At 53.8% G+C, this 27,529-nt stretch overlaps 1 protein-coding gene across 2 annotated transcripts; it reads left to right on the top strand.

Moving 5' to 3' along the window:
- The first annotated feature begins 527 nt into the window (after positions 1 to 527).
- Positions 528 to 24,475, top strand: PALD1 (phosphatase domain containing paladin 1). Of its 2 annotated transcripts, none has more exons than XM_059850954.1 (20): positions 528 to 635; positions 7,413 to 7,612; positions 7,745 to 7,847; positions 8,038 to 8,217; positions 8,295 to 8,459; positions 8,548 to 8,708; positions 8,846 to 8,921; positions 9,532 to 9,680; positions 9,766 to 9,862; positions 9,972 to 10,076; positions 12,469 to 12,564; positions 13,118 to 13,252; positions 14,912 to 15,028; positions 15,525 to 15,704; positions 16,193 to 16,390; positions 16,662 to 16,802; positions 17,387 to 17,458; positions 17,567 to 17,707; positions 21,347 to 21,502; positions 24,160 to 24,475. In XM_059850954.1, the coding sequence occupies exons 2-20, from the start codon at positions 7,425 to 7,427 to the stop codon at positions 24,307 to 24,309; spliced, it is 2,610 nt and encodes an 869-aa protein (XP_059706937.1). In that variant the 5' UTR covers positions 528 to 635; positions 7,413 to 7,424; the 3' UTR covers positions 24,310 to 24,475. The 2 variants fall into 2 exon arrangements, with proteins under 2 accessions (XP_059706937.1, XP_059706936.1); XM_059850953.1 differs by having other exon boundaries at positions 9,763 to 9,862.
- Positions 24,476 to 27,529: the final 3,054 nt, after the last annotated feature.

Below are 27,529 nucleotides of genomic sequence, written 5' to 3'. Positions count from 1 at the left end.
GGGTTGGATGGGATATTGGCCTTCCATGCCTCCCACGCCTGGGAAGGAAAAGCACTTTTTGGCTTTGAGAAGTGCTGGCAGTGCCTTGATGCCCCCAAAACTGCAAACCTGGCTGGGGTGGTGGCATCTGACGGTCCCCTCTCTGTCCCAACCCCTCTTTGGTTTGTCACCAGGAGATGACAGAAGGATCAGCGTGCCGGGGGTGCTGCGGGCCGGGTGTCCCCGAGGTGATGGGGGCTGTGTGCCAGGGGTCCCTAAGGGGACAGTGGCTGTGTTTGGGTGTGTTTGGCGTGCCGGGTGTCCCCGAGGTGATGGGGCTGTGTGCCAGGGGTCCCTAAGGGGACAGTGGCTGTGTTTGGGGGTGCTGCCTGCCGGGTGTCCCCGCGGCGCCGGTGCCGCGGCCCGGGGGTGTCCCGGCGGGGCAGGGGGCGGGGAAGAGGGCGTGTTCCCGAGGCGGGGGCGGTCCCGGACGCCCCTCGGCCCCGTCCCGGTGCCCGCCCCGGTCCCTCCCCCGCCGAGGCGCCGGCGGTCGGCGCGGCCGCGGGGCTGCGCTCCCGCCACCGCTCCCGCCGCCCCCATGGGGCGCCCGACGGCGCGACCGGCCCGGCGCGGCAGCTGAGCCCGGAGCCCCCCAGGTACCGTATCCCCGCCCAAGACCGGGCATCCCCCCTCTCCCAGCCGGGCATTCTCCCCCCGAGCCCCGGGACGGGGTGTTCCCCCCGCTCCAGCCCCGGCACCGGGCATCCTGCCCCGCTCCGCGCCCCATCCCGGTCCCGGGCGGCATCCCGCCACCCCCGGACCGCGCATCCGCCCCCCCCCGGGACCGGCTGCCCCTCTCATGCCCTCCCCAGGCTGCTGGGGGTTCGTTTCCCGGCCCGGTGCGGTGGGAAGGGGATGGAGGGGGCGGGTGCCCCCCACCCTCCGGGGGGTTTGTGGTGGGCACCCGGGGGGCTTCTTGGGCGGGGCGCGCCCCCCAGGCCAAGGCAGGCGGGACAATGGGGGAAGGCTTGTTTTGCCCCCGGAGCAGAGACCCCACAGCGTGGCCATGAGGTGCCCCAGCCATGGCGAGGAGGGTTTATCCGGAGCTAGGGCTGGGCTTCAAACCTCTGGAAAATAGATGGATCGCAAGTTCTGAGGCCCAGCATGCGCCCCGCGGATGGCATCCTCCCACCTCTCCTGCCTTTGAGTTGCGTTTCCTATTTAAAAGGGGCTTTTCTCTCCCTCTTTTGGCCTGGAAGCCAGCCCCGCCGGGCTGGGAGCCCAGCACGGCTGTCGGCCGGTGCCGGCTGTGCCTGCTGCAGATCCAGAGTGAGTTTTGGGATTTGCATCTCTGGGCTGTGCCCCCCTCGCACCCCCAAAGCCGCCCGGGGAGCAGGCTCTGGAAGCGGGGAAGTGCGGGATGGCCGGGGGATGAAGATGGAGGAGGAAGAGGAGCAGATGTAGCCGAGGGCTGGGGTTTGGCAGGGCAGCCTCCCATGTCGGGAGCGGGAAGTCTGGGATGGGCTTCCTTCCCGCTGGCACGTGGGGGGATGGATGGCGCAGAGCCCGGTGGGCTCCCGGCCCCTGTGGCACCGAGTCACCCGAGCGCATGTCCCGGGAGCAAGGCTGGGACACCCTCTGAGCTCCTGCCCAGCTCCTCGGGGCTGAAAACTTTCAGAAACCTCATCCAGGCTGCGTTTCCGATGGCTGCCGGACTTTTCCGGACCTGCTTCCCTGCCCTTTGCCCGGTGCATCCTCTCAGTGCTGGGGGAGACGACATCCCCATGTCTTCCCGCAGCCCTCCCGGCCGTGGCACCCCTCACGTCCCGAGCTTGTTTTTCTGCCCTGGATGGGAGAAAACAGCGGGTTTTGGGGTGGCTGGGCTGGGAGCGGGCAGGCACTGCCTGAGGAGGAGGCAGCCAGGCAGCGGTGGTGGGACATTTCCTTCCTGGAAGGCAGGAAGTGATTATGTCTTTGCACGGAGCCTAAAAATAACGGGCAGGTCTCTGCTGCGAGCAAAACTCTCCTGGGATCTGCTTGATTTTTGCTTTATTTATTAAGAGAGCGGGGCGGGGGGAGAGGAGATCTGTGAGCTCCGAGTCCTGCTGCATCCCACCGCACGCTGCTGGCGCGCATAAGGTGCTGCTTGTCCTGGCAAAGGTGTGGTCTGCAGCGCTTCCCGGCGTGGAAAAGCGGCCCCGTGTAAAAGGAGCCGTCCCGTTGCTCCGGCTGCCTTCCCCGCGTTGGGAGGGGAGCCGTGGTTTGCTATGAATAGCACAAAATCACAGCCCTGGCCTTCCCAAAACGCCCCGGCCGGCTCCGCGTGGCACTGGCCATGCTGGGGTTGTGCTGGGGGGGACAGGCTGAGCTCCCCAGCCTTGGGGACACCCCGCTCCCCCCTGGCAGCCAGAGCGGGGTCACGCCACAGAACCTCCGGCAGGGAGAAGCTTGGCAGGTCTGGTTTGGGTGTGGGGCTGTGGAGCTTCCTGGCAGGCTGGGGACTGTTTGGAGCCGGACAAAAGCTTTGCCCACGGGTCGCTGGTCTCTTTGGAGATGCCCCCAGCCTTTATCTTCACGTTTTACGGCTTTTTGTTTTGTTTTTTTGCTTTGTGCTACTGGAAGGAAACCCTTCAGGCAGACCTTGAAACCACTGGCGGCACAGCTGGCAGCGCTGGTGCTTTGTTCCTCTTTCCATCGCTGCTCCTTGATGAAACCCCTTGCCTCAACAGCAAGCATCTCCTGCCTGCCCAAACAGCAGCACCCCAGGGACAGATGGAACCTGCCAGCGGGCCTTAAAAGCTGTGGGGTGTGAGGCAGCAGTTACAGGTGGGCTCTTTGCAAAACCCTGGAGCCACTGAATGGTTTGGAAGGGGCCTCAAAGGTCATCCCATTCCACCCCCTGCCGTGGGCAGGGACACCTTCCGCCAGACCAGGTTGCTCCAAGCCCTGTCCAGCACTTCCAGGAGTGTAATTCCTCCCAGGCTGTGCTTAGCAAGGCAGGTTAATTGTGCTGATTAATAATGCAAACCAGGTTTGTGAAGAGGGGCTGCAGCCTGGATACCATTCCCAATGGATACTAGCATCCTCCTCATGGTGGGGAGCAGACTGGCATCCCCGTTTTTGGGGTGTCTTTTTTTCTCCTCCATTCCCTGTGTCCAGCAGCTTATCTGGCTTCAGGGTGGGGGGTTTTAAGTCAAGTAACTAAAGGCAAGTCCTCATGTGGAGGATGGAGATGTGGCACTTGGTTTTCTGCCAAAAACCAGGAGCATGTTGGTGGGGGATGTGTAATGCCTGATCCTCATTATTCTGGATGCTCCTGCTTGGATTTGGGGGCAGGCATCCCACTGATGCTTTCCTGTGGTGCTCGGCAGATGCTGCAGGGGGGATTGGCAGCACCAATCCCGGCCTGACTGGGAAATACCTCTGGACTTTCCAGGAACTGCTGCTTTTTTCGTTATATTTTTGGCCATTGCCACCGGCTCTCCGAGGAGCTCATGAGGATGGAGGGCAGTCACTTTTGCTCCTTTAAAGATGTTAATAAATCAGTCAAGGCTTGTAAAAGCAGAGCTGTCTGCTTCAAAGTTGTCTTTCCATGGCCTTGTGGTTGCAGGAAAAGCGCTTTTAGGTTGATTTGAGGCATTTTGGTTCTTTGCCTTGTTTTACTCTCACAGCTCGGTGGGTGGACAACACATTCCAAATCATCTGCAGCTTAATGTGCTATTTCTCACCTTTATTTTTTGTTTTATTCTGTGCTTTTAAGAAGCCAAGCCGCTTCCTTCCGGCATCACCTGGAACAACAGGAGCCTGGTTCCCATGCAGCCTTTGCTCTGGGATATCTCCAGGCTGTCCCAGAGAAGCTGTTGGTGTGTGATTTCATTTTTGCTGTTTTTTTGAAGAAGAGGGTTAAAGAGCACGCCGGGGCGGGGGGCTCAGCTCCAGCTCTGCTTCCTCCAGGCTCCAGAGATGCCCCTCTGGCTACACACCAGAGCTTCCTGCTGGCCTGAGGTGTTTCCTGCCTCCCTGCTTGGCTCAGCAGTGCTCCAGGGGTGCCCCTGGGTCCCTCGAGGATGCATCCACGCCGACTCCATGCTGAAGAGCCACAGGGGCTGCCCCACGCCGAGGAAGGATGGATTCATTAGGAGGATGCTGCCATTGCTGCTGCTTCTTCCCAAAGGGCTTTGCTTTTCATTTAGAGGAGCTTTAAAAGCTATAAAATATCTCGAGGATGCACGGAAGGAGATTTATTTGATTTATTTCCTGCTGACAATGAGGCGGCCAGGCAAGTGCACGCTTCCTCCTCGGCGCAGTGGCCGGGGCAGATGCATCCTGCAGCTGCAGCCTGACCAGCTCCCACTATATTTAGTCCATTGTTTGCTCCAGCTTTGAGTCCTCTCCAGGTCCTCGGGTGTGGGAATAACCCCTGGGCAGGGTGGAGGGTGGCAGAGGTGGGAAGATGGAGGGCAGAGCGCTGTTAGAGCGTCGTGGCTGCTGTGGGAGAGGCTGCAGCATCCGCACGCGCAGGATCCCTTGGCGTGCTCGAGTGGATTTCTTGGGATGCTCCTGGTGGCTCCTCTGGTATTCCCTGTCCAGGCTTGGCAGAGCTGGGTGGTTTGAAGCAGGGTCTGGAGGGGAAGGGAAGCACTTCTGCCCTGCCCACCCGGAGGCTCCACTTTGTTGTTAGGCAGCAAGAATAATTAACGGGCAGCGCTTTGAATTTAGGGAAAACACCTGGAGAGGAACACTGCTGGTTTGTTTGGTGGGATGCCCTCGTGCAGGGTGTTGGCTCTTTTGGCAGCTGGGGAGAAAATGGGCTCTTTGTTCAGGAGCCTTGGCCGTGATTGATCTTAGGCTTGGCTTTGGGGTCTGTGAAGGGATGAGCTGCTGGCTGAGGGAATGTTTCTGGGGTTTGTCCCCAAAAAAAGAAGGACAAGGTGCAGACAGGAGGCCAGGATGCTGTGCAGGGGGATGTTGTCTCTGTGTCCTCTCTCTCCTAGGAAGGAAACCCCCAAATACAGTGTGGTGAAAGGGAAGGTCTGCCCAAAACCAACCCACGCCAGCTGATGGCTAATGACATTGTAAAATGCACGTGGAGCCTCCTAATCTGGAATCACAGAATCCCAGAACGGTTTGGGGTGGGAAGGACCTTAGAGACCATCTCGTTCCACCCCCCTGCCATCAGCAGGGACACCTTCCACTAGACCAGGTTGCTCCAAGCTCCATCCAGCCTTGAGCACTTTGAGAGGCATCGATGGCTCCTCTGGGCTTCCTGTTCCAGTGCAGGAACATCTCCTGGTGTTTGCCAGCAATGACATTTGGCTAATCCAGAGCCCTTTGGTGGGCTGGTCCCAGCCAGGATGGGCCCTGGGCTCCTGCTTCCCTTGGCTGGCCTGTGATGGTGGCTTCATTGACTCTCTTCCCATTGCAGCCACCAGCAATATTTGGTAAAGTTTTCAGCCAAGATCATTTTATCTGTTTTCCTGGGGTAGGGTTTTGCTTCCCTGCCCATCCCAGTTTGTGTCCCAGCTTGCAGAGTGGGCACTGGGGGGGAGTGTAAATCATCCTGCTCCCATCAGATGCAGCAATACCAGTAAATAGCTGCTCCCATTTGGATAACACCAGCACTTCCCTCTTCCCGTGGCTTTTTGGAGCAGTTCCCTTGGCTTCCCTCAGCACCCACTTTGGGTAATTTCGGTACTTTTCTTGCTTGGTTTTGCCTGCCCAGCCTAAGCAGGGAGTAGGGGAAGAAGCTGAGATGTGATTTCCTCTCTCTGTTCATTTTGTGGCTTGAAAGGCAATTTCCAAATCTGCCCAGTGTCTTTTGTGCCTGTTATTTCTTGTTGTGGTTTGTCGGGAAAAGAAGATATCCCTGGGGGTTTTAGGGTGAAAGTGGGTGCCCCTGGGGAGGGGAGAAAGACAAAAGACATCCAGGGGCTGCCTGCTTTGGAACTGGGGGGTGGAATCTCCATCCTGCAGCATGGAGATGGCTGGAGCAAACCCAGAGGGATCGATCCAGCCCTCTGTTGAAAAGATGCACGCATTCTGAGCAAGATTAGGGGAAAAAAGCATCCTGGCTGGATGCCTCATTGCTGCTTGCTGCCTGAGCTCTCCAAAGCCTCAAGCACTTGCTCTGAAACACTCAAAACCTCCCTATTTTTTTTTTTTCTTGCTTTATTTTTGCCCTCACAGTGTTTCCATGAAAGAAACACTCAAGACAACTTTGGAGAAATGGCAGTGGCCTGAAACAGCTGTTTTTGTTTTCTCCCCCCCACCCTGCTCTTGTGTGTAAAAGAAACCAGGCTGCCTAATGGTGCAGAAAATTCACAGTAGAGCAACAAGTTTTCTGTGGAGCAGGGAAGGAAGATGGGGAGGAGGGGAAAATGTGTGCCTGGGCACAGCGGTCTAGAAATAGCACATTTTCCGCAGGCTTTTCCCCCCCACTTGAAGCATTTGCAGCTGCTGGGGGCATCACATTCGCAGGGATTGCAGCGAGGGATTGATCCTGTGCTGCCTGTGAGGCAGGAGGAGCAGCTGCAGAAGGGTTTGTAGGGCTGGGTTAAAGCCATTCCTGGCATTCCCAGCGCTGAGCATCGCCTCGGAGCAGGTACCGTCCCCTTTTGGGTGCTGCCAGGGTTATTCCCATGCAGCACAAAGGAGGTTTTACTGGGGACTGTCTTCGTTAGGAGTGGGCAGAGTTCTTGTCTTTTCCAGGCTACCCCTTTGCCATCTCTGGCTTTGTTGGGAAGCCAGAATCCGGCCCTGGCTGGCGCAGACAGTCGGCTCATTGTCCCAGCCCGCTGGAGTGTGGCGGGATGCTCCTGGCCGCCGCCAGGCCTGGCCCTTTTCATTCCATCCCTGTTCAGGGATGAGCGCCCTGGGGATGGAGCGGGGGCTGCCTTTGGGGTCCCTGCCTGCCCTGGGTGCTCCCCCGGGATGGGGATAACCGGCTGCTGTGCAGGCAGCTTCCAGGCTGGCACACACCCGAAAACACCCAGTAACATGTGCTCTCTGTTCCAGAGTTTTCCATGTGGGGAGAGACTCTGGAGTGGTTTGTGGGCACTGGGAAATCAGGGGATGAGACTCTGTGCAGTGCCATGTGCTGACTCAGCAGATTTTAGGGAACCGGATCCAGCGTTTCGCCCTTTATTCCCCCCCTCCCTCCTCAGCCCTACTTTCACCTTCCCGATGGAGCAAGCTGCATGGCAGGCAGGAAGGAAGCCTTTTGTGGGAGCGGGAGGGAAAGGGCTGGCTTAGCGCTCCCTCCCTGGCTGGCTGTCAGCAGGGGGTTGCCCTGTGCCTGCCTGGGATTTTCCCATCCTAGATCAGGAGCGGCTGAGAAATAAATTCCTCCTCCCTTTTATTTCTCCCCCCACCTCCTTGTTTTTCGTTTTGCTTTCCCCCCTTCCCTCCCTGCTGCTCTCTGCCCGTCCCGGCAGAGCTGCCCACGGATGATGGGTACGACGGCCAGCGCGGCACAGCAGGCGGTCTCGGCATCCCCCCTGGAGAGCCGGGCGCCGGGAGACGGCAGCATGGAGGACCAGCACTCCCTCAGCATCCACTCCTTCCAGACCCTGGGGCTCCACAACAGCAAGGCCAAGTCCATCATCACCAACAAAGTGGCACCCGTGGTCATCACGTAAGTCCCTGGCAGCCTCCAGAATTCTGGGTTTCTCTGCCTTCTTCTCTAAATATTGGGGTTTGTTTAGATCTTGACCTATGCCATTATTTTTTTTTCCTTTACCCACCTGCGTGCGTGTGGCTCTTGCAGGTACAACTGCAGGGAGGAGTTCCAGATCCACGATGACCTGCTGAAGGCCAACTACACGGTGGGACGCATTTCTGAGGCCACGCTGGAGCACTACCTGGTGCAGGTGAGCATCTCTGCCACCGATTTCATCACCCAGCTCATTTCAGCCTGGGCTTTGGGGACCTCAGGAGTTTTTTAGGGGGGCTCATTTTGAAGATCATATGGAAAAAGCCGCTTTTACACTCAGCTGTGTTGAAGTCCCACCTCGCTCAGATCCACCGATGTCCCACCTTCTCTGTTCTGATGTTTTGCAGGGGAAATACTTCATGGTCAGGGATGTGTATGGAAAATTAGATGTTTTGAACACTACTGGCAGCTGCGGCGCTCCCAACTTCCGGCAGGCCAAGGGAGGTTACGCCGTGTTCGGGATGGGGCAGCCCAGCCTCAACGGCTTCAAGCTCGTGCTGCAGAAGCTGCAGAGAGAAGGCCACAAGGTTGGTGGGGGGGTGGGAACTGGGGTGGAAAAAAATCCAGCAGAGCTTTTAGACACCCTCTCCCCCGCTATTTGCAGGAATGTGTCTTCTTCTATGTCCGCGAGGAGCCCGTGGTGTTCCTGCGGCTGGAGGGGGACTTTGTGTCCTACACGCCCCGGGGCAAGGAGAATCTCCACGAGAACCTGCAGCGCCTGCAGCGGGGCGTGCGGGCGGAGAGCCTGGAGCTGGCCATCCGCAAGGAGGTGAGCTGGCACGGGAATGGCTGCACGTCCCAGGGGGTTCAGAGGCCAGAGGAGGGCTTGTGACCGGGGCTCTTCCTGTCTGCCGTAGATCCGCGACTTCGCGCAGCTGAGCGAGAGCGTCTACTACGTGTACAACGACCTCGAGCGGCTGCGGGACGAGCCCCACGCCGTGCGCGTGCACTGTGACGAGGACATCCAGGTCACCGACGAGGTCTATCGCAGGCCTGTCTTCCTCCAGCCCTCCTACAGGTCCTTCCTCCACCTCCTCCTCCTCCTCCTCCTCCTCTCGCATGGTGCGGGCTCTTGGCACCCCTTATCCCCCGTGGTGGTGGGGATGGAGCCCCTTCATGGTGCCATCCTCACGAGGGCTGTCCCCATCCCGGCAGGTACCACCGGCTGCCCCTGCCCGCCGAGGGAGCCCCTTTGGAGGAGCAGTTTGATGCTTTCATCCGCTGCCTCAGGGTGAGCAGAGGGAAAGCGCCTGGTCCTTGGGGCCTCCTTGGGGTGGGATTTGCTCCTGTGCTGTGTGGAGACCACGACTGCCTGAGAGCATCTTCTGGTTTTCCTTAACTCTGCCTGTGAAAGGATGCCTGTGCCTGCAGATCACACTCCCTTTGCTGTAGGATCCTGGTGGAGAAGTCCATGTTGTCCAGCAGTTCATCCCTACCCCTGGCTAGAAATGACCATCCCTGGCCACCTCCAGGCAGCTCTTTCCTAAGTGGCTTTGGCAGGAACAATTTGCCTTTGGTGCAAAGGTTTTCCACGTCAGAGCTGCTTTTTTTTCTGGAAGATGAAATCTCAGTGGGCTGGGGATGAGTTGTGGGAACATCTCCAGTGGGGTGGACAGGCTGGTGGGTGGAGAGGGCACTGGCCAGGGGAATGCAGTGGGTGGGCCACCCATTGTCCTGTTTTCCATCCACCCCATCCCCTGAGCAAAAGGGAGGTGCCACCCACCCCTCCATGTCTGGGCATGGCCTCCACCCCAGCCACTGATGGGGCAGACCTGGCTCTCCTGGAGGCCGCTGGGGTCTCCATCCCTCCATCCCTCCATCCCTGTGTCCCTCCCTCCTAGGAGAGCCCCAGCCTGCTGCTGCGGGACCCCGGCAGACCCCCGCCCGCGCTGCTCTTCGGCTGCCAGACTGGCGTAGGCAGGACCAACCTGGCCATGGCCATGGGCACCCTGGTCCTCCACCACCACCGAGGAGCTGCCCAGAAGCCTGAGTAAGTGGAGCAGCCCCCAGGGTGGGACTGGGGCCATGCCCATTCTCCCTGGGGCTGGTTTGATTTCCTCCTTCTCCCACAGCAGCTTCCCCCCCTTGCCCAAGACATCTCCTAGGGACAGGCTCCGGGTCATCCAGACCTTCATGGATATGGTCCCCAAAGGCCAACAGATAGTAGAGGAGGTAAGGGGTGCTGGTGAACCCTCCAGCAGTGGGTGGCTGGGAGGGAGGGATGGAATTTCTCCCCCAGATCCGAGGCTTACGGAGCAATTTCCCTCTTGCTCCTCCCGAGGTGGACGGTGCCATCGCCTCCTGCTCGGAGATGCACGACATGAAGGAAGCCATCTACGAGTACAAGAAGAAGCTGGAAGGGATTGGAGAGGACTATCAGATCCAGGTAATTAGAGAAATGCTCGGATGTGAGCCATCGGCGCCGGGAAATTTATTGAGCTGTTTTTGCGCCGGGATGAGAAGAATGTAAATTCTGGAAACCCAAAGCTTCCTGTGAGCTGGAGATTTCCCAGAGATATGAAACCTGGAAGGTTGTAGAGTGTCTCTTTCTTTTCTTTTTTTTTTTTTTTTTTTTTCCCCTCAGTTGTTTTAAAAGCCATAAAATGGAGCAGGCTGGGATTGGGGGAAAACAGACTGGTTTGGGCTTTGCTACTGCTTCTGGTAGATGACCTTGGGGGCAAATAATATCCTGTGCCCTGATTTCATCAGCTCTAAAATTGGAAAATCGATATCAGCCTGGATGGTAAAAGTCCTTGGGAGCTGGGGGGGATCATTGCAAATACAGTCACCCAAGGTCAGGCTTTTCTGACTGTGGATTTATGTTTTTTCCTGCTGTTTTGAAGAGCCATCAGGGTGGCTTTCCACGCTGGAAAGCTGGGGTCTTCCCTGCCCAACCAGGGGGCTCCTCACCAGGTGATGGAAGGAGGCTGGATGCTCAGGTGGAAGTGCTGCCCTGACCCCAGTTTCTTTGGAGATTAATTTTCCCATTTAAATGTTGAACATGAAGTGGAAGTGCCGGAGCTGGTTATAAAGAGCAGTGTTAAACCAGGTGTCCTGTGGCAAGAAAACCCCATAAAAATGATGAAGCAACAGAAAAAGAAGGCATTTACTGTCACTTTTTCAGAGCCTAGTGTCAAATCCCAACTTTTATATTCCCCTCTTCCCTTTTAGGGTGGGTTGGGTGCTGTTTGTGTGCTGGCAGGTTCTGTTGTACAGCAGGGGAAGGTTGGGCATGGGACAGGGGATTTTCCCATTGCCTTGAAGCCTTTCCCTGGCTTTTCCCTGCTGGGGAAAGCTGCTCTGTGTCATCCTGGACTCCTGGAAAACAAATGGCTGGGGACTGCCGTAAATAAGCCTCAAGGAGTGTTTATTTGAAGTCTTTGTGGAGCAAGAGCAGGTTTAAACAGTGGCAAGGGGCCAGGAAAATGTGCTGGGGGCACATGGAGGGTGAGGAGGGGAGAGGGGATAATGCTCAGTCATCGGAAAACCAGCCTGGACTTCTTTGTGTTGGAGTGGTACTGGGTGAGCTGGTTGGTTCTGGGGATAAAAGGGCTTTTCTGAGCACGGAGGAATCCATGTCTGTGGGTTTCTGCCTGGGTTTGGGGGGCAGAAATGGAGATTTAAGCCCTCAAGTGATGGAGGTGCAGGTGAATCCTGGCGTGGGATGCTGAGCAGCCAGACTCACACAATACCTGGCTTTCCACGGCTGAAACACGAGTGGATCGTTCCCCTTTCCATCCACGGGGTGTTCAAGGGGAGTGTTGGGAGGTTTGCCTTGGGTGGGAGCACTGGGGGGGATTTTTTTGCAGGAATCCAAGTGCTGGGGAAGCAGCACCGCTCTGCTGTCGGTGCTGCCGGCAAACCTGGCACGGCTCCATCCCCACAGGCTTTGTTTTGAGTTTCCAGAGCAAATCCCATTGCCTTTCCTCTTGATAAATGACTGCAGGCCGGATTTCTCTTGTGGAGAACAAGTAAATATTCATGAGTCAGCCACGTAGTGTCAGGGATGTCGCCAAGCTGACCCTGGACCCAGCCCCATCCTACAGGGTTTTCCATCCTGGCCTGGGAAGTGGGTTCCACAGGCTCTCTGGGGATGTTTGTGGGTGCCATGCTGGGTGTTCCTTACCTGGTGCCAGGCTGATATGTTGGATGGGATGCTCAGAGGTACAAACATACCCCCCACCGTGAGGTTTTTGAATTATGGAAAATCCCAAGGGTTTGAGTTTCCCCCCTGGGAGGGGATAGCTGTGGTGGAGAATATGCTGGGTTGTGGAGGTGATGATAAAGAGGAGGAGAACTTGCTGGAAACAGGTATCAGGATGCTTCTGGACATGGGAAAGGGAGACACTTGGTACTGAAGGATATTGCAGGGTGTGTGGCTGGCACGGCGCCCTCTCTGCCCAGGGATGCCACTGCCTGAGCATTTCATCCAAAGGCCATGGAGATGGCTGGAATGGGGGCAGGACCTTGCCTTTTCCAGACCCATCCCCTTGGGTTTGAATGTCCCAGCTGGACAGTGTGTCCCTGTGACAGCATGGACTGGTTGGAACTGCTCCAGGTGTGTCCTTGTGCTAAGGGAAAGCTTTTGTTTTGAGCTGAAATGTGAATTTATGCCTTTGGGCATCATTTAATATGGGAAACTGGAAACATTTATTTAAAAAAATTCAAACAAATTCTTCCAAAGTGTCTGTAGGGCTTTCTCCCAGCCTCCTTCTCTGCTGGGTGTTGCAGGGCTGGTCAGCACTGAGCATCACAGATTCCCTGTCCTTTGCTTCCAGGGGAGCAGCACCAAAGAGTATTTCCTCCAGAGGACTCTGCAGAGCCTCGAACGCTATTTCTACTTGATTGCCTTCAATTACTACCTTCATGAGCAGGTAGAAACCGCCAGAACAACCCAAAACCTTCCTTGCCCTCTGTTCTTTTTGTCTCCATTGTGCCTTCGGAGGGCAGAGGCTTCCCCCTGAGGTGTTAGGATTTATTTAAATGGCATGCTCTGTCTCACCCCTCGAAAATGAAAATGTAGGGTTTATTCCCAGCCTGTGATCCTCCCCTGAAGTATTGTGTATCTGTATTCCCACTGGCCCAAGTCTTCTGCACCCACCTTGAATCTCCCTGTTAAGCTGTGCGAGGGAGACCAGGCACGCTCTTGGCGCTTTTCTCCCCACGCTCTCCCTCTCTCCCTCCCTCCCTCCCTCCCTTCTCCCTCAGAAACCACACTGCTCCTGGGGGTGGGACCCCCAATAAACCCTCACCTAATCAGCACCCTCGGAAGCCCTGTGGGGTCTCTTTGCCAGCCAACACCGAGCTTAGGGGGACCCCCCAAACGAACCCTTACATCCCCCTTGGAGTTCTCCCAGCAGCTTCTCCCGGTGGGGCGGCGGGCAGGGGGATGAGAGCCCAGGCTGATGGTGCCTCCCCCGCCGGCAGTACCCCCTGGGCTTTGCCCTCAGCTTCAGCAGGTGGATGTGCCGGCGCCCGGAGCTGTACCGGCTGCAGGCCGAGCTGAACCGCTCCGAGCTCACCGTCGGCGCCGAGCTCATCACCAAGGGCGCCCGCGTGCTGGTGAGTGCTCCCGGGGCTGCTGCTGCTCACAGGGACCCCGAGGGGTGTTAGAAAGTCTCTCTTCCCAGCTTGGTGGTCGAAGAAGGAGTCAGGGCTCTTCTGGTCTCGGTCTCAAGGTCGTTTGTTTTTTTCTTGTCTGTGACATTCTTTCTCCGACCCACCGCAGGTCTGTCTGGCAGGTGGGGTTGAGGCACACTCAGGGCAGGGTTATCTTTTTATACTAAAAACTACCTGTGCATTATTTACCATAACTTCCCAATACCTATCACCTGTGTTAGTGAGCTTCTTCCTTAAACCAATCCAAAAGTGCCAACATAACCCAGAAGATGGAGGTTAGGAAGAAGAAAGAAGGACAGGGCACGCTCAAATTCCTCCACCCCGATCCCCCATTCTAATAACCCCAAAAATCAGTTTTTCACCCCATGACAAACTATTATTCTACTTCAACTCTCTTGACTTGTAATTCTTCATATAAAGGTGGTGATTTGCTCCATGGGTCAAAATCAAAGTCCCAGGTGCCCTGGGCTCTGTGCCAAGGTCTCTGAGCCCCCTGGCAGGGGCTGGAGCCATCCAGGACAGCCAGAGGGATGTCCTGGGTTCTGACAAGTGGGCACTGCACATGTGGGAGCGGCACCTTCCTGGGGTGCTCTCCCTCACAGAGGTGTGGAGGGCTGGGAGAACCCCTTTAAAACCCCATTGAGCCTGTGATGTGCTAGCCTGAGTTGTCACCAACTCCTAGAGGTGAGTGCTGGCAGCTCCAGTGATCTGTGGTCTCATGCAGATTGAACCCGTGCTGTCTTCTGTCAGCCAGTTTGCAAAGAGCCCTTGTCTGGGAATAAATCATGCAGACTCCATTTTCTTCATGGGGGAAAAAGCCCCTTCTTTAGTCATATAACTCCTTTTTGTACAGTTTTACTGATGTTGTGTGGGACTCCAATTGGTCAGGAGCTTTCTTGCCAATTATTTTATTGGTTATTAACAAGTTGTCACCCCGTATTGATTGGTCACTCAAACCCCTGATATCTACATGCAGGAAAAGCTGTTTGTGAGAGGTAATTTTAATTTTTCTATCTAACTGTGTAAAAACAGTTTATACAGGTGCTGGCTGTCTTTTACCCAGGAATAGATTGTTATGCTAACAAACTGCTCACACCAGGACTGCTTTCACATGGGAACTTGCAAAGGGCTAGCTTGACTTAAAGAAATGACAGGCCAGCCAGAGTAGGCCTGATTTTTGAGGCCTTTTTCTTATAATTTCTCCACTTTACTGCAACACCCTTGCAGATGGATGACAGAGAGCAGGTTGCAATTTTAATAAAGGAAAAAAAGGAGGAGATGTTGTCACATTACATCACAGTACAAGCTGGCTTGTTCTGGGCAAATTAATTCAACTCAGCCAGCTCCATAAAGAGCCTGTCCCACCTTGGAAATCCAGCTTTGAGCCCGGGATGTCTCCATGGTGGGGTGGAGGAGGCCGGGGCTGTTGGTGCCTTGTGCTGCATGAAGAGCCTGTCCCACCTTGGAATTGCAGCTTTGAGCCCGGGATGCTGCTGTTGGAAAGGTCTGGGGGCTGTCCTGAGCAGGGCCCATGGGTTGTGGTGTGCTGCAGAGCTGAGGGTGGGAAGGGACATCCCTTGCCTGGGCATTGCTCTGTTCCAGGTGGCAGATGAGCGCTTCTGCCCGGATGTGCTGAGCACTGCCAAGGAGATGAGCGTGGCCAACTTCCGAAGGGTGCCCAAAATGCCCGTCTATGGCACGGCACAGCCCAGCTCCAAGGTGAGGGACACCATCCCATCCCACGTCAGGCAGGTGTTGTATTTCTGGGGTGCCCCGTGGCAGGAAGGAATGATCAATCTGACTCCATGTTCTTAGAAGGATAATTTATTATTTTATGGTACTATATTATATTAAAGAATGCTATACTAAACTATACTGAAGAATATAGGAAGGATATAGACAGAAGGCTGGAAAGATAATAATGAAAACTCGTGGCTCTTTCCAGAGTCCTGACACAGCTTGGCCCTGACTGGCCCATGAGACAAAACAATTCTCAGCAGAAACCAATGAAACAATCTCCAAACACATTCCAAAGCAGCGAAACACGGGAGAAGCAAACGAGATGAGAATTGTTTTCTTTTTTCTCGGAGGCTTCTCAGCTTCCCAGGAGATAAATCCTGGGCAAAGAGATTTTTCCAGAAAATGTGAATGTGACAGGCAGGGACCTCCCGGTGGCTCCCAGCCCCTCCATCACCCTTGCCCACCCTTCCCCCAGAGCCTGGGCAGCGTACTGAGGTACCTGACGGATGCCAAGAGGAAGCACTCGCGCATTGTCTGGATCAACCTGCGGGAGGAAGCGGTGCTGGAGGGCAACGAGCAGATCTATACCCTGAGGGAGCCTGGGCTCCTGGAGGAGCTGATCCCTGTGCCTGCTGCCTCGCCCCAGCAGCTGGAGGTGAGCTCTGGGAGGTGCTGGGTGCTCTGGAGGTTCCCAGGAACCCTCAGGGGTGATTCCCCCAGGCTTTCATAGCTCCTGCTTTCGTAGTTCCTCGCCCCCTGGAGCTGCTGGTTTTGTTTTCCTTTGGGAACAAGGGAACAAAGCAGAGATCTACCCTGGAAGAATTTATAGCATGCCTTGAGAGCAAGGGTAAAAGGCATCTGGGGAAAGGGGAGCGGATGTTCCCAGCTGGATTTCCAGGGGAGACAGGCAGGCGGGAGCTTGGCTGCCAGCAGCAGCGTGGCTGCCTGGAGGAGCTGCCTGGCGTGGTGGGAAATGATGCTCCTGGGGCTCCCTTCAAATACAGAAGCACCTGCGCAGAACTGGTGGCCAGGACCTGGTGTGGGGTTTGGGGTGTTCACCTGCCTCTAAAAAGATTGATTAAAATCCTAATTAAAAAGTAGGAGTGGTGGGTGTTACAGTGAGGGTTTCTCATTCCTCTGCAGAAACTGGAGGCTGCCCTGAAGGGGGACCTGCTGAAGTGCCAGAAGTGGCTGGAGGTGTACCTGGAGTCAGAGAAGCAGATGAAGATGTTCAAGAGCTGCCTGACCACGCAGGAGATATTCAGCCAGCAGAGGAATTCCTGCCAGGGACTCACCTACCGCCGCATCCCCATCCCCGACTTCTGTGCTCCCAAGGAGCAGGTACCCAGGGAGGGATGGTGCTGCTGCCTCCATCCCAGCTCTGATGCTGTGCAGGAATGTCCCTTGGGTGCTCAGTGCTGGTGGGGTGCTTGCCAGGGCAGGGGGGGATCCCCAGGAGGTGCTGCATGCAGAGGCTGAGTGCCTTCAGGTGGGCAAGGATGGATCTGGCAGCAAGGAAACAGGGAGTTCAACCTGGAGGCTGTAGGATGAAGGGGATCCCAAGGTGAGGAAGCCCTGCATCCCTAAAAACCCACTGGTTTCATCCTGGCAGGACTTTGACCGGCTACTGGAGGCCATGAAGAGCGCCCTGGCCGAGGACTCGCGGGCAGCCTTCGTGTTCAACTGCTCCAGTGGCCGGGGCAGGACCACCACGGCCATGGTCATCGCTGTCCTCACCCTGTGGCACTTCAACGTGAGTACAGGGGGCTGCAACAACCCCTGCCGGGCTTCCTGGGGAAGCTCTGGAGAGCCCGTGGCAGCTGTGTCACAGCCAGAGGGTTGAAAGGAGCGTGGGCAGGGTCAGGGTGGCCATCTGTATGTTGTCATTTGCTGTGCCTAGCTCCCAGTGAGCTCCAGAAGTCTGGGTGGATCCCTAGTGAGCCTTTACCTTCTTCCTGAGAGCTGCCTGCCTGGGATTGAAGGGTTCAGGGCAGGGGGGAGCATGGAATTGTGGAATGGTTTGGGTTGGAAGGGACCTTAAAACTCATCTCGTTGCCATGGGCAGGGACACCTTCCACTATCCCAGGTGGCTCCAAATCCTGTCCAGCCTGGCCTTGGACACTTCTAGGGATCCAGGGGCAGCCACAGCTGCTCTGGGCATCCTGTGCCAGTGCCTGGAGCAGTCCTCTGTCTATCCAGACATGTGGCTCCCTCACTGGGCAGGGGTAAAATTTTCTTGTTCTGTGTCCAGGGGATGCTGGGGGTCCTGCTGGGCTGGGCACAGGCTCTGCATTTTTGTGCAGCCCATGATGACCCATTCCCCTCTGGCCACCCCAGGGCATCCCTGAGATGAGTGAGGAGGAAATCGTGAGTGTGCCTGATGCCAAGTACACCAAGGGCGAGTTCGAGGTGAGTCCTGGCACTTTCCCTCTGCTCCCTCAAGGCCCAGCTGCCTGTTTGGAGGGGCAGTGGGACAAGGCAGGGAGGCTCCTGGTGAAGCTCATGCCTGTGCTCCAGGTGGTGATGAAGGTGGTCCAGCTCCTGCCTGATGGTCACCGGATGAAGAAGGAGGTGGACATGGCCCTGGACACGGTCAGCGAGACCATGACCCCCATGCACTACCACCTGCGGGAGATCATCATCTGCACCTTCCGCCAGGTGAGCCCCCCTCCCCTGGGCACTGGGCAACTCCAGGGGCTGCACCCAGGCTCTGGGACAGGTTTGGAAAGACAGGAGTCTGCTAAGGAAGGCAGGAGCCTCCCCTGAAATGGAGAATGCAAACCCTCCCCACCCCTCCGAATTGCTATGAATTTTAAATTAAGCGGTTCTCAGGCAAAAAATATGGGAGCAGGAAATAACAGTTCTTTAATAGGGAAGGAAATAAAAAGATAAACAATGCAATACACTAGAACAATACTGACAGAGTCAGAACTCAACCTGACACCCTGTGGGTCAGGGTGCTGGCAGCAGTCCCATTGGAATTGTGGCTGCAGTGCTCCTGGCGTGCCAGGTTGGTTCTGCTGGAGCAGGGATCCTGTAGAAAAGGGTGTAGTCTTCCTCTGAAGATCCAGTGGAAGAGGCAGCTGCTGTTCCTTTGGGAAATCCTGTGGAGAAGCTGTGCTGGTGTTCCAGAATCTCCAGATTATATCTGGGTAGCAATGCTTGGCTCCTGCCTCTGGGCAGAGCATCTCCCAATGGGATGCTGTATTCTTATCAGTCAGGCAGTGACATTCCTGTTATCAGCAGATGTACCCTGCTGAGGGAGGAGTGGTTGTGGAAGAGATAAGGAAAACTGCCCACTTGGGACAAAAGGCAACTGCCATCCAGATGGCAAACAGAATACATCTTGCAATCTGGAACATGGGTCATTTCTCAGGCTGCAGGTCCCTGGTGTGTCACCAGAGAGGTGCCAGGGTGTGGTGTTTGTGAGGGTCCCCAGGACGAGGTGAGAGATGAGACTTGGCCTCCATGCTCTCAGAAGGCTGATTTATTATTTTATGATATTCTATTCTATTAAAATAAATGTTACACTAAAAACTGTACTAAAGAAAGAGAAAGGAGACATCAGAAGTCTAAACAAGAATGATCATGAAAGCTCGTGGCTGACTCCTCATGATGGTGATTAGTCATTAATTAAAAACAATCCACTTGGAACCAATCAAAGATGCACCTGTTGGTAAATGATCTCCAGACCACATTCCCAAACAATCTGATAATGATTGTTTATATTTCTTTTCTGAGGCCTCTCAGCTTCCCAGGAGGAGATCCTGGCGAAGGGATTTTTCAGAAAATATCATGGTGACACCAGGGCTCTTGTGGTCATGGGCACCCTCACATCCTGTGCTGTTCCTTGCTGTCCTGCATCCCATTATCCCATTATCCCATTATCCCATTATCCCATTATCCCATCCCGAGGCACAGCCTGCAGAGGGCAGGGCTGCTCTGTCCCGCTCCACTCCCAGCCCCAGAGGCTCCTCTGGCTCCTCAGAGTTTGGGAAGGAGATTCAGCTTTGGAAAAGGGAGCTGCCCCTGGGAATGGACTCATCCATGGCCAGCTGAGCCTGTGCTCCACAGCCCTGTTTCACTCTGGAGCCGATGAGGAAGCAAAAAGGATTATTTTAACCAGATTTGGGAGGTTTCAAACCTGTGCAGCTGTATCACAGGGCCCTGGAAGGGCAGAGCCCAGGGCCTGGTGTTATTCCTGGGGTGGTTTGTGCCACATCCCACTGGGAATTCCTCACTGCAGCTCTTGCTCCAGCTGCCACTGATCTGTGTCTGCAATTAATGGCTGCCAACGATCCATGGAGAGAAGAAAAACCAAAATCACCCAGGAACATCTGCAGCTTCCTGGGGATTTGCTTCCTGTGATCCTCTGCATTTTTTGAGGAGCTGGGAGAGAAAACCTCTGGAGACCTAACTATTTGCAGATGTAGGGATTATTAATTATTTATAGTCACATTTATTTTTTATTAATTTCTCTTTATTCAGGAGAAGTACTTTAATTTAATTTTGGCTTTCCTCCTTTACAATGGGCACGTGGCCATGTGGAGAGTTTCTCCTGCTTGGCTGTCAGGGCTGGATCCCATTTCCAGGCTGGCATCCTGGTGGGAAGGCAAGATAAGGAGGGCTTCATCCACTCCCTCTGCTCAAGGAAGAGCCTCCTGGCTGCTCCATCCATCCCATTTGATTTGGCTTGGACCTGAGCAAATGCTTTAATTTTAATTTATTTTTTGGTTGGGTTTTTTTTCCCTCAGGGATGGGCAGCTTGGGGAAGAGAATGGTGGGAATTGCTGGGGTTTTGGGAGCCTGCTGGGAGATGCTTTTCAGGGTTAGGGCAAACAGAAGGGAAGGGAAAGGTGTCTTGGGGGCTTGGTTTGGTTTGTTCCGACCTCTTCCCACCCCTAACTGGGAGGAAAAAATAGGAAAATGTAGGAAAATATAAATAATGGGACAAAAGATAAATTATAGGATAATAAGATGGTAAATAATAAGATAATAGAAGAAAAAATAAATAGGATAATAGAATAAAATGAGGAGTATTAGAAGAAAATTAAATAGGATAAGTAATAGAGTAATAGAAGAAAATTAAATAGGATAATAGAATAAAATGAGAAATAATAGGGTAACAAGAAAATTGGATAATAGAAGAAAATTAAATAGGACAATAAAATAAAATGAGAAGTAACAAAAGAAAAATAAACATAATGGAATAAAACAATAAATAATGGGATAAAAAATAAATAGGATAATTTAACAACATGGTAAATAATAGGATAATAGAAGGAAAAATAAATAGGGTAATACAGTACCAGGATAAATAACAGGATTATAGGATTTGCTTTCTACAAATACTGGCACACACAAGTGGACGAGACACCTTTTCCCAAGGGCAGAGCTGGAGTGAGGAATTGCTGCTTTTTGGGGTGGCCTGTGGGATCAGGGCTCTTATTAGTATTTATTAATTCCTAGAAAGGGCAGCATGCAGGGCTTAAAATAATGGCAATAATAATGCCAATAAAAATTACTGTATAATTACATGCAATATCTAGTAAAGCAATAAATAGAAATAATAAATGCATGAGCACTAGAATATATATAAAACATATAAGAGATATATTTTTGATTTATATATATAAAGTAGTACTGGGAGATGTGATGGCCATCAACTTTTCTCTCCTTCTCCTCCTTCTCCTCCTTCTCCTCCTTCTCCTCCTTCTCCTCCTTCTCCTCCTTCTCCTCCTTCTCCTCCTTCTCCTCCTTCTCCTCCTTCTCCTCCTTCTCCTCCTTCTCCTCCTTCTCCTCCTTCTCCTCCTTCTCCTCCTTCTCCTCCTTCTCCTCCTTCTCCTCCTTCTCCTCCTTCTCCTCCTTCTCCTCCTTCTCCTCCTTCTCCTCCTTCTCCTCCTTCTCCTTCTCCCTCTTCCTCTTCCAACAGAGGCTGAATCCAGGGAGATGTTTTTCCCTGGGGTAGTGCTTTACAGTCCAAAAACTCATGGTTTGGGGTACAGTTCTCCCTTGGCTGTCTAATCCTGCTCCTGCCCCCCACGTTTAGCCATCTCTCACCTATTTTTGAGCTCTGGGAATGTTGTTACCCACTGGAAACCACAAGGAAATGAGAGCCTGGAATGCCAAGCCTCCGGCAGGAGCAGGCTGAACGGATGCGCTCATTTTTGTCCCCAAAGTGTTCCTCCCTCTTCCTGTGCCCTTCCCAGGCTTCTCCCAGGGCTGTGCCTGAAGGTGGGATGCAGGAGCTCGCCTGGGGGTGCCACAGGTGCCTCAGGCAGGCTTTGTTCCTTCCAGGGAAAGTCGAGCAAGGATGAGCGGGAGGCACGGACGCTGCAGCTGAGGAGCCTGCAGTACCTGGAGCGCTACATCTTCCTCATCCTCTTCAACACCTACCTGCACCTGGAGAAGAAGGACTCCTGGCAGAGGCCCTTCAGCCTCTGGATGCGTGAGGTGAGGCTTTCCCAGGCTGCCACCTGGTGTTTATGTGGGAATACAGGAGTTTACTGGGAAGCCGGCACCCATCCTTAGCTCTCACCTGATTTCTGGGCTGGTTGGGGCATCATCTGTGTCCCTTTGCTCCCTGGCTTGGTGGCTCTCATGGAAAGCCACTGGAGATCCCACTGGCATTGGCATCCCACCACATGGAGGGGAAGCTCTCCCACCCCAAACCTGCTCTTTTCCCCCCGGTTTGAGTTTCCCAGGGGTTTTGTTGTGGTTGCAGCATCTGGGGCTGGGGTGGCCACCAGCCAAGCCTGGCTGGCCAGGACAGGTGGCACAGGGGATGGGAGGGTGGGATGGTGGCATTGGATATCCGAGGGGATTGGGAACCAGCTGGAAAAATGCAATGAGGGGCAAGTGAGAGACCCCAAGTGATCCTTATGGAATGGGGGCAGTCTGGGTAAGAGACCCTAAATTACCCTTATTTCCTGCTTGGGGGGGATGTAGGTGCCAGCTTTATTTGGGATTCATTGATTTGAATGGGAATGTTGGGGATGGTCTGTAAATTTCCCTGGAAAAGGGACTTTGGAGGTGGTGCAAGTGCTGTGAGGGGCATAGGGATGTGTGTGCTGGTGCCTGGGGGGTTCTTCTGCATGAAAGGAGAGTCGGGGGGAGAAGGGGAAGATGGGGAGATGACAATTATTATTATTATTATTATATTTAATTATTTTATTTATTTATATTTTATTATTGCACGACTGTATCTTACTATTTTCAATCCTAACTTTTGTTCTTTTATTGTATTACTTCTACCGATGTACCCTATGATTCCGCTTGTTTTTTTTAGTTTATTCTGTCATTTCCATCTCTTGCTCCTATTACGGTGCAGAGTTTTTCTCCCCCTTCGCGGCCGGCGCTGCTAATTCCTTTTGGCATCTTTGATCCGCCGGCCGGGCGGGGATGGAAGGGCGGAGCTGGGGCCGGAGCGGGGCCGCCGGTGCTCGCCCCGCCCTGGCATCCCGGTTATGCCGGTGTTTGCATTGCCCGGCGGCCGCCGCTGGGGCTGGAGCAGCTCCTGTGGAGGTTTGGGATGTTTGCTGGTGGCTGGATGCAGGAGGCCTGAGGCTGAGTGCAGCAGGGTTTAATGCGGCGCTTTTTGGGGCTGCATCCTTTAGTGCTGCTCCTTTTGGGGCTGCATCCCTTAGTGCTGCACCTTTTGGGGCTGCACCTTGAGTGCCTCACCTTTTGGGGCTGCACCTTGAGTGCCTCACCTTTTGGGGCTGCATCCTTTAGTGCTGCACCTTTTGGGGCTGCACCTTTTGGGGCTGCACCTTTTTGGGGCTGCATCCTTTAGGGCTGTGCCTTTTGGGGCTGCATCCTTCAGTGCTGCACCTTTTGGGGCTGCATCCTTTAGGGCTGTGCCTTTTGGGGCTGCATCCTTTAGTGCTGCACCTTTTGGGGCTGCACCTTTCTGGGGCTGCATCCTTTAGTGCTGCACCTTTTGGGGCTGCACCTTTTGGGGCTGCACCTTTTTGGGGCTGCATCCTTTAGGGCTGTGCCTTTTGGGGCTGCATCCTTTAGTGCTGCACCTTTTGGGACTGCATCCCCTAGTGCCTCACCATTTGGGGCTGCATCCTCTAGTGCCTCACCATTTGGGGCTGCACCTTGAGTGCCTCACCTTTTGGGGCTGCATCCTTTAGTGCTGCACCTTTTGGGGCTGCATCCTTTAGGGCTGTGCCTTTTGGGGCTGCATCCTTTAGTGCTGCACCTTTTGGGGCTGCACCTTTCTGGGGCTGCATCCTTTAGTGCTGCACCTTTTGGGGCTGCACCTTTTGGGGCTGCACCTTTTTGGGGCTGCATCCTTTAGGGCTGTGCCTTTTGGGGCTGCATCCTTTAGTGCTGCACCTTTTGGGACTGCATCCTCTAGTGCCTCACCATTTGGGGCTGCATCCTCTAGTGCCTCACCATTTGGGGCTGCACCTTGAGTGCCTCACCTTTTGGGGCTGCACCTTTTGGGGCTGCATCCTTTACTACTACTGCAACTTTTTTGGGGCTGCAACTTTAATGTTGTTTTTTTTTAAAGCAGCACTTTTTGGGGCTGCATTCTTTCGTGCTGCACCTTTTGGGGCAGCACCTTTTGGGGCTGCATCCTTTAGTGCTTTTGGGGCTGCATTTCCAGCCCACGGATTTACATCTGCCCTCTGTCCCTGCTTTTGCTGGAGCATCTTTTAGAGCTGCATCTTTTTTGAGTGCATCCCCAAAAGGTGCTGCCCCTTTTAATGCCACATCTCCTGCGTGTGGGGTTTCCATCCCCCCCTCCCCACTCCCCCTGTCTGCTGGAGGGGAGGGAAAAACACCCAACCTGTGGATACAAGGAGCCTTTGACCCCCGGGGCGCCCCTTCCCGCTGCATAATCCCGGCGTTTTTAGCAAAAACAAGGCACCATTGTAGCTTTTTGGCAGGAGGGTGCCAAAGCCAACAAACCCTGTGATGGCTGACCCCAGCAGCAAGGAAGAGGCTTAGAAAATGGATAAACTGGGGCTGGAAAGAGGCTGGGGGAGGCGAAGGGGGTGCTACCGGGATGGGGGAGGATCTTCACCCCGGAGGGTGGCAAAAGCATCCCCGGGGTGGGAGGGGGATCCAATGTCCCTTTGTCCCTCTGTTTCCAGGTGGCAGCAGTGGCTGGGGTCTACGAGGTGCTGAACCAGCTGGGATTCCCGGAGCTGGAGAGCCTGGAGGGCAAAGCCCTGTGCACGCTGCGGGGCCGCTGGCAGGCACAGGGCGCCACGTCCCGGCCCTTCCGCGGGGACTTCGTGTAGGACGGGGCCCCTGCTGCTTTCTCTGGGGTGGGGAGGAGCGAAGAAAAAAAGACTGTTTTCCCCAAATCTGAGGGTGTGGGGAGGGAGGGGCGAGCCTCGAAGCTGCCTTAGGATGGGAGGGTTTCTGGGGTTCTTTTGGACGCAATAAAAACGTTGTAAATTAAAAGTCGACGCCTTCCTCGCTTTCTCCCTGAGGCAGTGTGGCATTTACACAAATTTTTATATTTGTGCCCACAGAGGTGTGTTTATGTGCATAAACACATGCATGTACATGTCTGTATACACATAAATATATATGGTTATATTTTTATAGCTCCATGTATATATGGAGCCATAAACACCAGCAGCCAGAATTAAGACTCACAGAAATCCCAGTCACTTCAAACCTGGGTATTTTTAGGGCTCAGGCATATTTGTTGATTCTTCCCAACTCTTTTTAGTCGTGGGAATGGCAGCTGTGGTACCCAGTTTTGGGGTGCCTCCAGCAAGCTGAGTGCCAGGGTGGTGCTGAGGGGGCTGAGCTGCTCAGCAAAGGCATAAAAGCAAAATTAATGCCGGGGGGGTTCCTTTGTTTTTTAAGGAAAGGGTGAAAAATGAAGCAAATCTGAAGGAGGTGATATAAAGAGGGGTCCCAGTGCCCTGCTGGCCTCACAGTGGGGTGAGAGGGGCTCAGGGGGAAGTCTCTTGGAGGGAGGAGAGAGCGGGATGGGAAGCACAAAAGCAGGAGCACGCTGTCTGTCCGTCTGTCCCAGCCGCCGCTTTCATCCGCTGCCAGTGGCGGGAGGTGGCAGAAATTCAAAGGTGGAGGCTGGAAAGAAAAACAACATTTTAAAATAGCAAAGTGCTGCTTTTTCTTCAGCCTTGGCTGTGACAGACCTAGGTCCCGAGGGGTCCCTCATTTTCTTTTTTTTTTTTTTTTTGGCTTAGCTGCACATTTGGGGGTGTGCTTTTAATTTTTTCTTTTCTTTCTTCAGGCAGAAATACCTGCCTGAGTGTTTTCCCCCTCGCTGAGTGTTGCAGTGTTTGGATAACTTGCTGCTGATGCAGTCAGACAGTTGATGGAGTAATTTCAAGAGGCTGTTGATTCTGTTTTCCTGCTTTTTTTCCCCCTCTTAGTTTAGTTTTTAACAGAGCACATCCTCTCTATCCTCACACCCCCATTTATTCTGCCTTACTAAAGCAATTACCTGCAGGCTCTTTTGCTGCAAATCCTTCTCCTGCCCCAGCAGCAGCCCTTGGAAGTCCTTCCTATTAGCCCTGTCTTAATTAGGCAGAGTTTTTAATTGCTTAGGAAATCCCAGCCTCTTTTAATCTTGGTAATGAAGGCTGGAGCTTTGCATCACCTGGTCTGAGGAGCTCAAAGGCTCCTTTCTGCTTTCCCACCATCCTAACAAGTGATTTCCAAAGCAGGGCTACAGCAGTTGCCTGGGAAAAAAAAAAAAAAATTCTGGGAGATGGGAATGTGTTTGAACGTGAAAAATCAACCGTGCTGTGTTTATTCCTTCTTTTGCCCAGGCTGGGGAGGCAGAAACCCAGATGCCTCTCCTAGATGAGGAGTTAAAACCTGGCTCTGAATGGCCTGGATTTTCTGCTCCGAGGGAAAAGGACTGGCAATTCTGAAAGGATTCAGCCAGAGGCAAAGCAAACAAGGGGTTATGTATCATAGATGATATATCTAAAATCTAAAATTATTATTGAGTGCATATTTTGAATTTTAAATGCTCTATATTTTATGTCCATAGCACCCATTTTATTACATATGCTGGGTATACATGAAATATAATGATAGAAAATACACATTCTAGAATTATTCTATACAATGTAAATTCTAGAAATATTGAATACATGAAACATTTTAAGTTCTATATAATAACAGCCTGGAGCAACCTGGGCTAGTGGAGGTGTCCCATGGCAGGAGGGTAAAAAGCAGCTATTAATTGGATGGTGTTAATGAGCTGACCTCCAGCCTCACTGGGGTATATTCCCTGGAGGAGCAGTAGTTCTTCCCAGGGAAGCACCAGCAAGAGGCTGTGTGGACTAAAATATCTGCAAAAAAAGAAGCTCAAAGTGTGTTTTTGCACTAAAACACCAAGAGCTCCTTGATCAATTTTATTGATTTTCATGGAAACTGGGTTTCTGCAGGTTCCTGACCCTCAGTTAACTCCTAATTCTCCACTTCCCTCACCTTGGAGTGTGGGAGTACAGCCAAGGGAATCTGAGGTTATTTTGGGGTAGGGAATGAAATATTAAATCCCAGCCTGCAGTGCTAAGGGATTGATTTCAGGGCAGGAAACACGGATCTGTGCCTGGTTCCCTGCTCTCTTGGTGCTGATCCCAGGTCTGCAGCTCATTTCCATGGGGACACAGGGTATCCCTACAGCTCTGGGTGCCATCACCCATTTCTGGGGCTCTGTTTTTTCTCCTTTTTCCCAAACCTGCAGGCTCACAGGGAAATGGGAAAGAGCCAGGCTCTGTGTTGCAGCCAGGGGGAAGCCCCAGCACTGCCCAAAATCACCCCACTGCACTCTTGGTTGTACACACAGGCTGGGCTGGGTCATGGAAACTCTGAATATCCCTTAGAAAAAACCCCAATCTACCCCTTATTCCACCCATGGAAAAAGTTATTCGTGGCATTGGTGCTGCTGGAGCTAAGAAGAGGTGAAATGTGGAGCTGGAGAGCACTGAAAGGGGGCCCAGTGGCAGTGTCAGTGCCTCTCTTACCTGTGGCAGAGAGGAGGAGGGAGACTTTATTTAAATAACATTTGCATGCATTGCCAGAGGAGCCAGGATCACTTCCCCAGGATGCTGCAGCCTTCAGGGCAGTGAGGACAAATTGTCCTCGGGTGGGACCTGCCCTGAGCCCCTCCCTGGGAGCTCAAACCCAAACCAGGGGCACCTCTACCCTCCCCACCCAGTTTCCTTCGAGTTCCCCCCTTGCTGCTCAGGAAAGCACAGAGCAAAGGAGGGATGCTCCTCCCTCCACACCAGAGCACCCTGGATCATCATCAGAGAGGATTTTGGGGCCAGTTTGGGAGCCTGGCTCCCTTGGCATGAAAGCAGTGAGGGGTTTAATGGCTTTCTTTCCCTTTTTTTTTCTGGCTGCACTGTGGGGGTAACGTTTGTAGCCGTGCTGCTGCCTAAGGAGATGCTATTTGACATGGATAATTAATTAATGGATTATTAATGCTCCTGCTTGCCTTGCCCATCCCTGAGGGTTTGG

Source organism: Haemorhous mexicanus, chromosome 7 (assembly GCF_027477595.1).
Source record: "Haemorhous mexicanus isolate bHaeMex1 chromosome 7, bHaeMex1.pri, whole genome shotgun sequence".
Taxonomy (NCBI): Eukaryota; Metazoa; Chordata; class Aves; order Passeriformes; family Fringillidae; genus Haemorhous; species Haemorhous mexicanus.
Note: the sequence above shows the minus strand (reverse complement) of the source record. Positions and strands in the feature narration are given on the sequence as shown.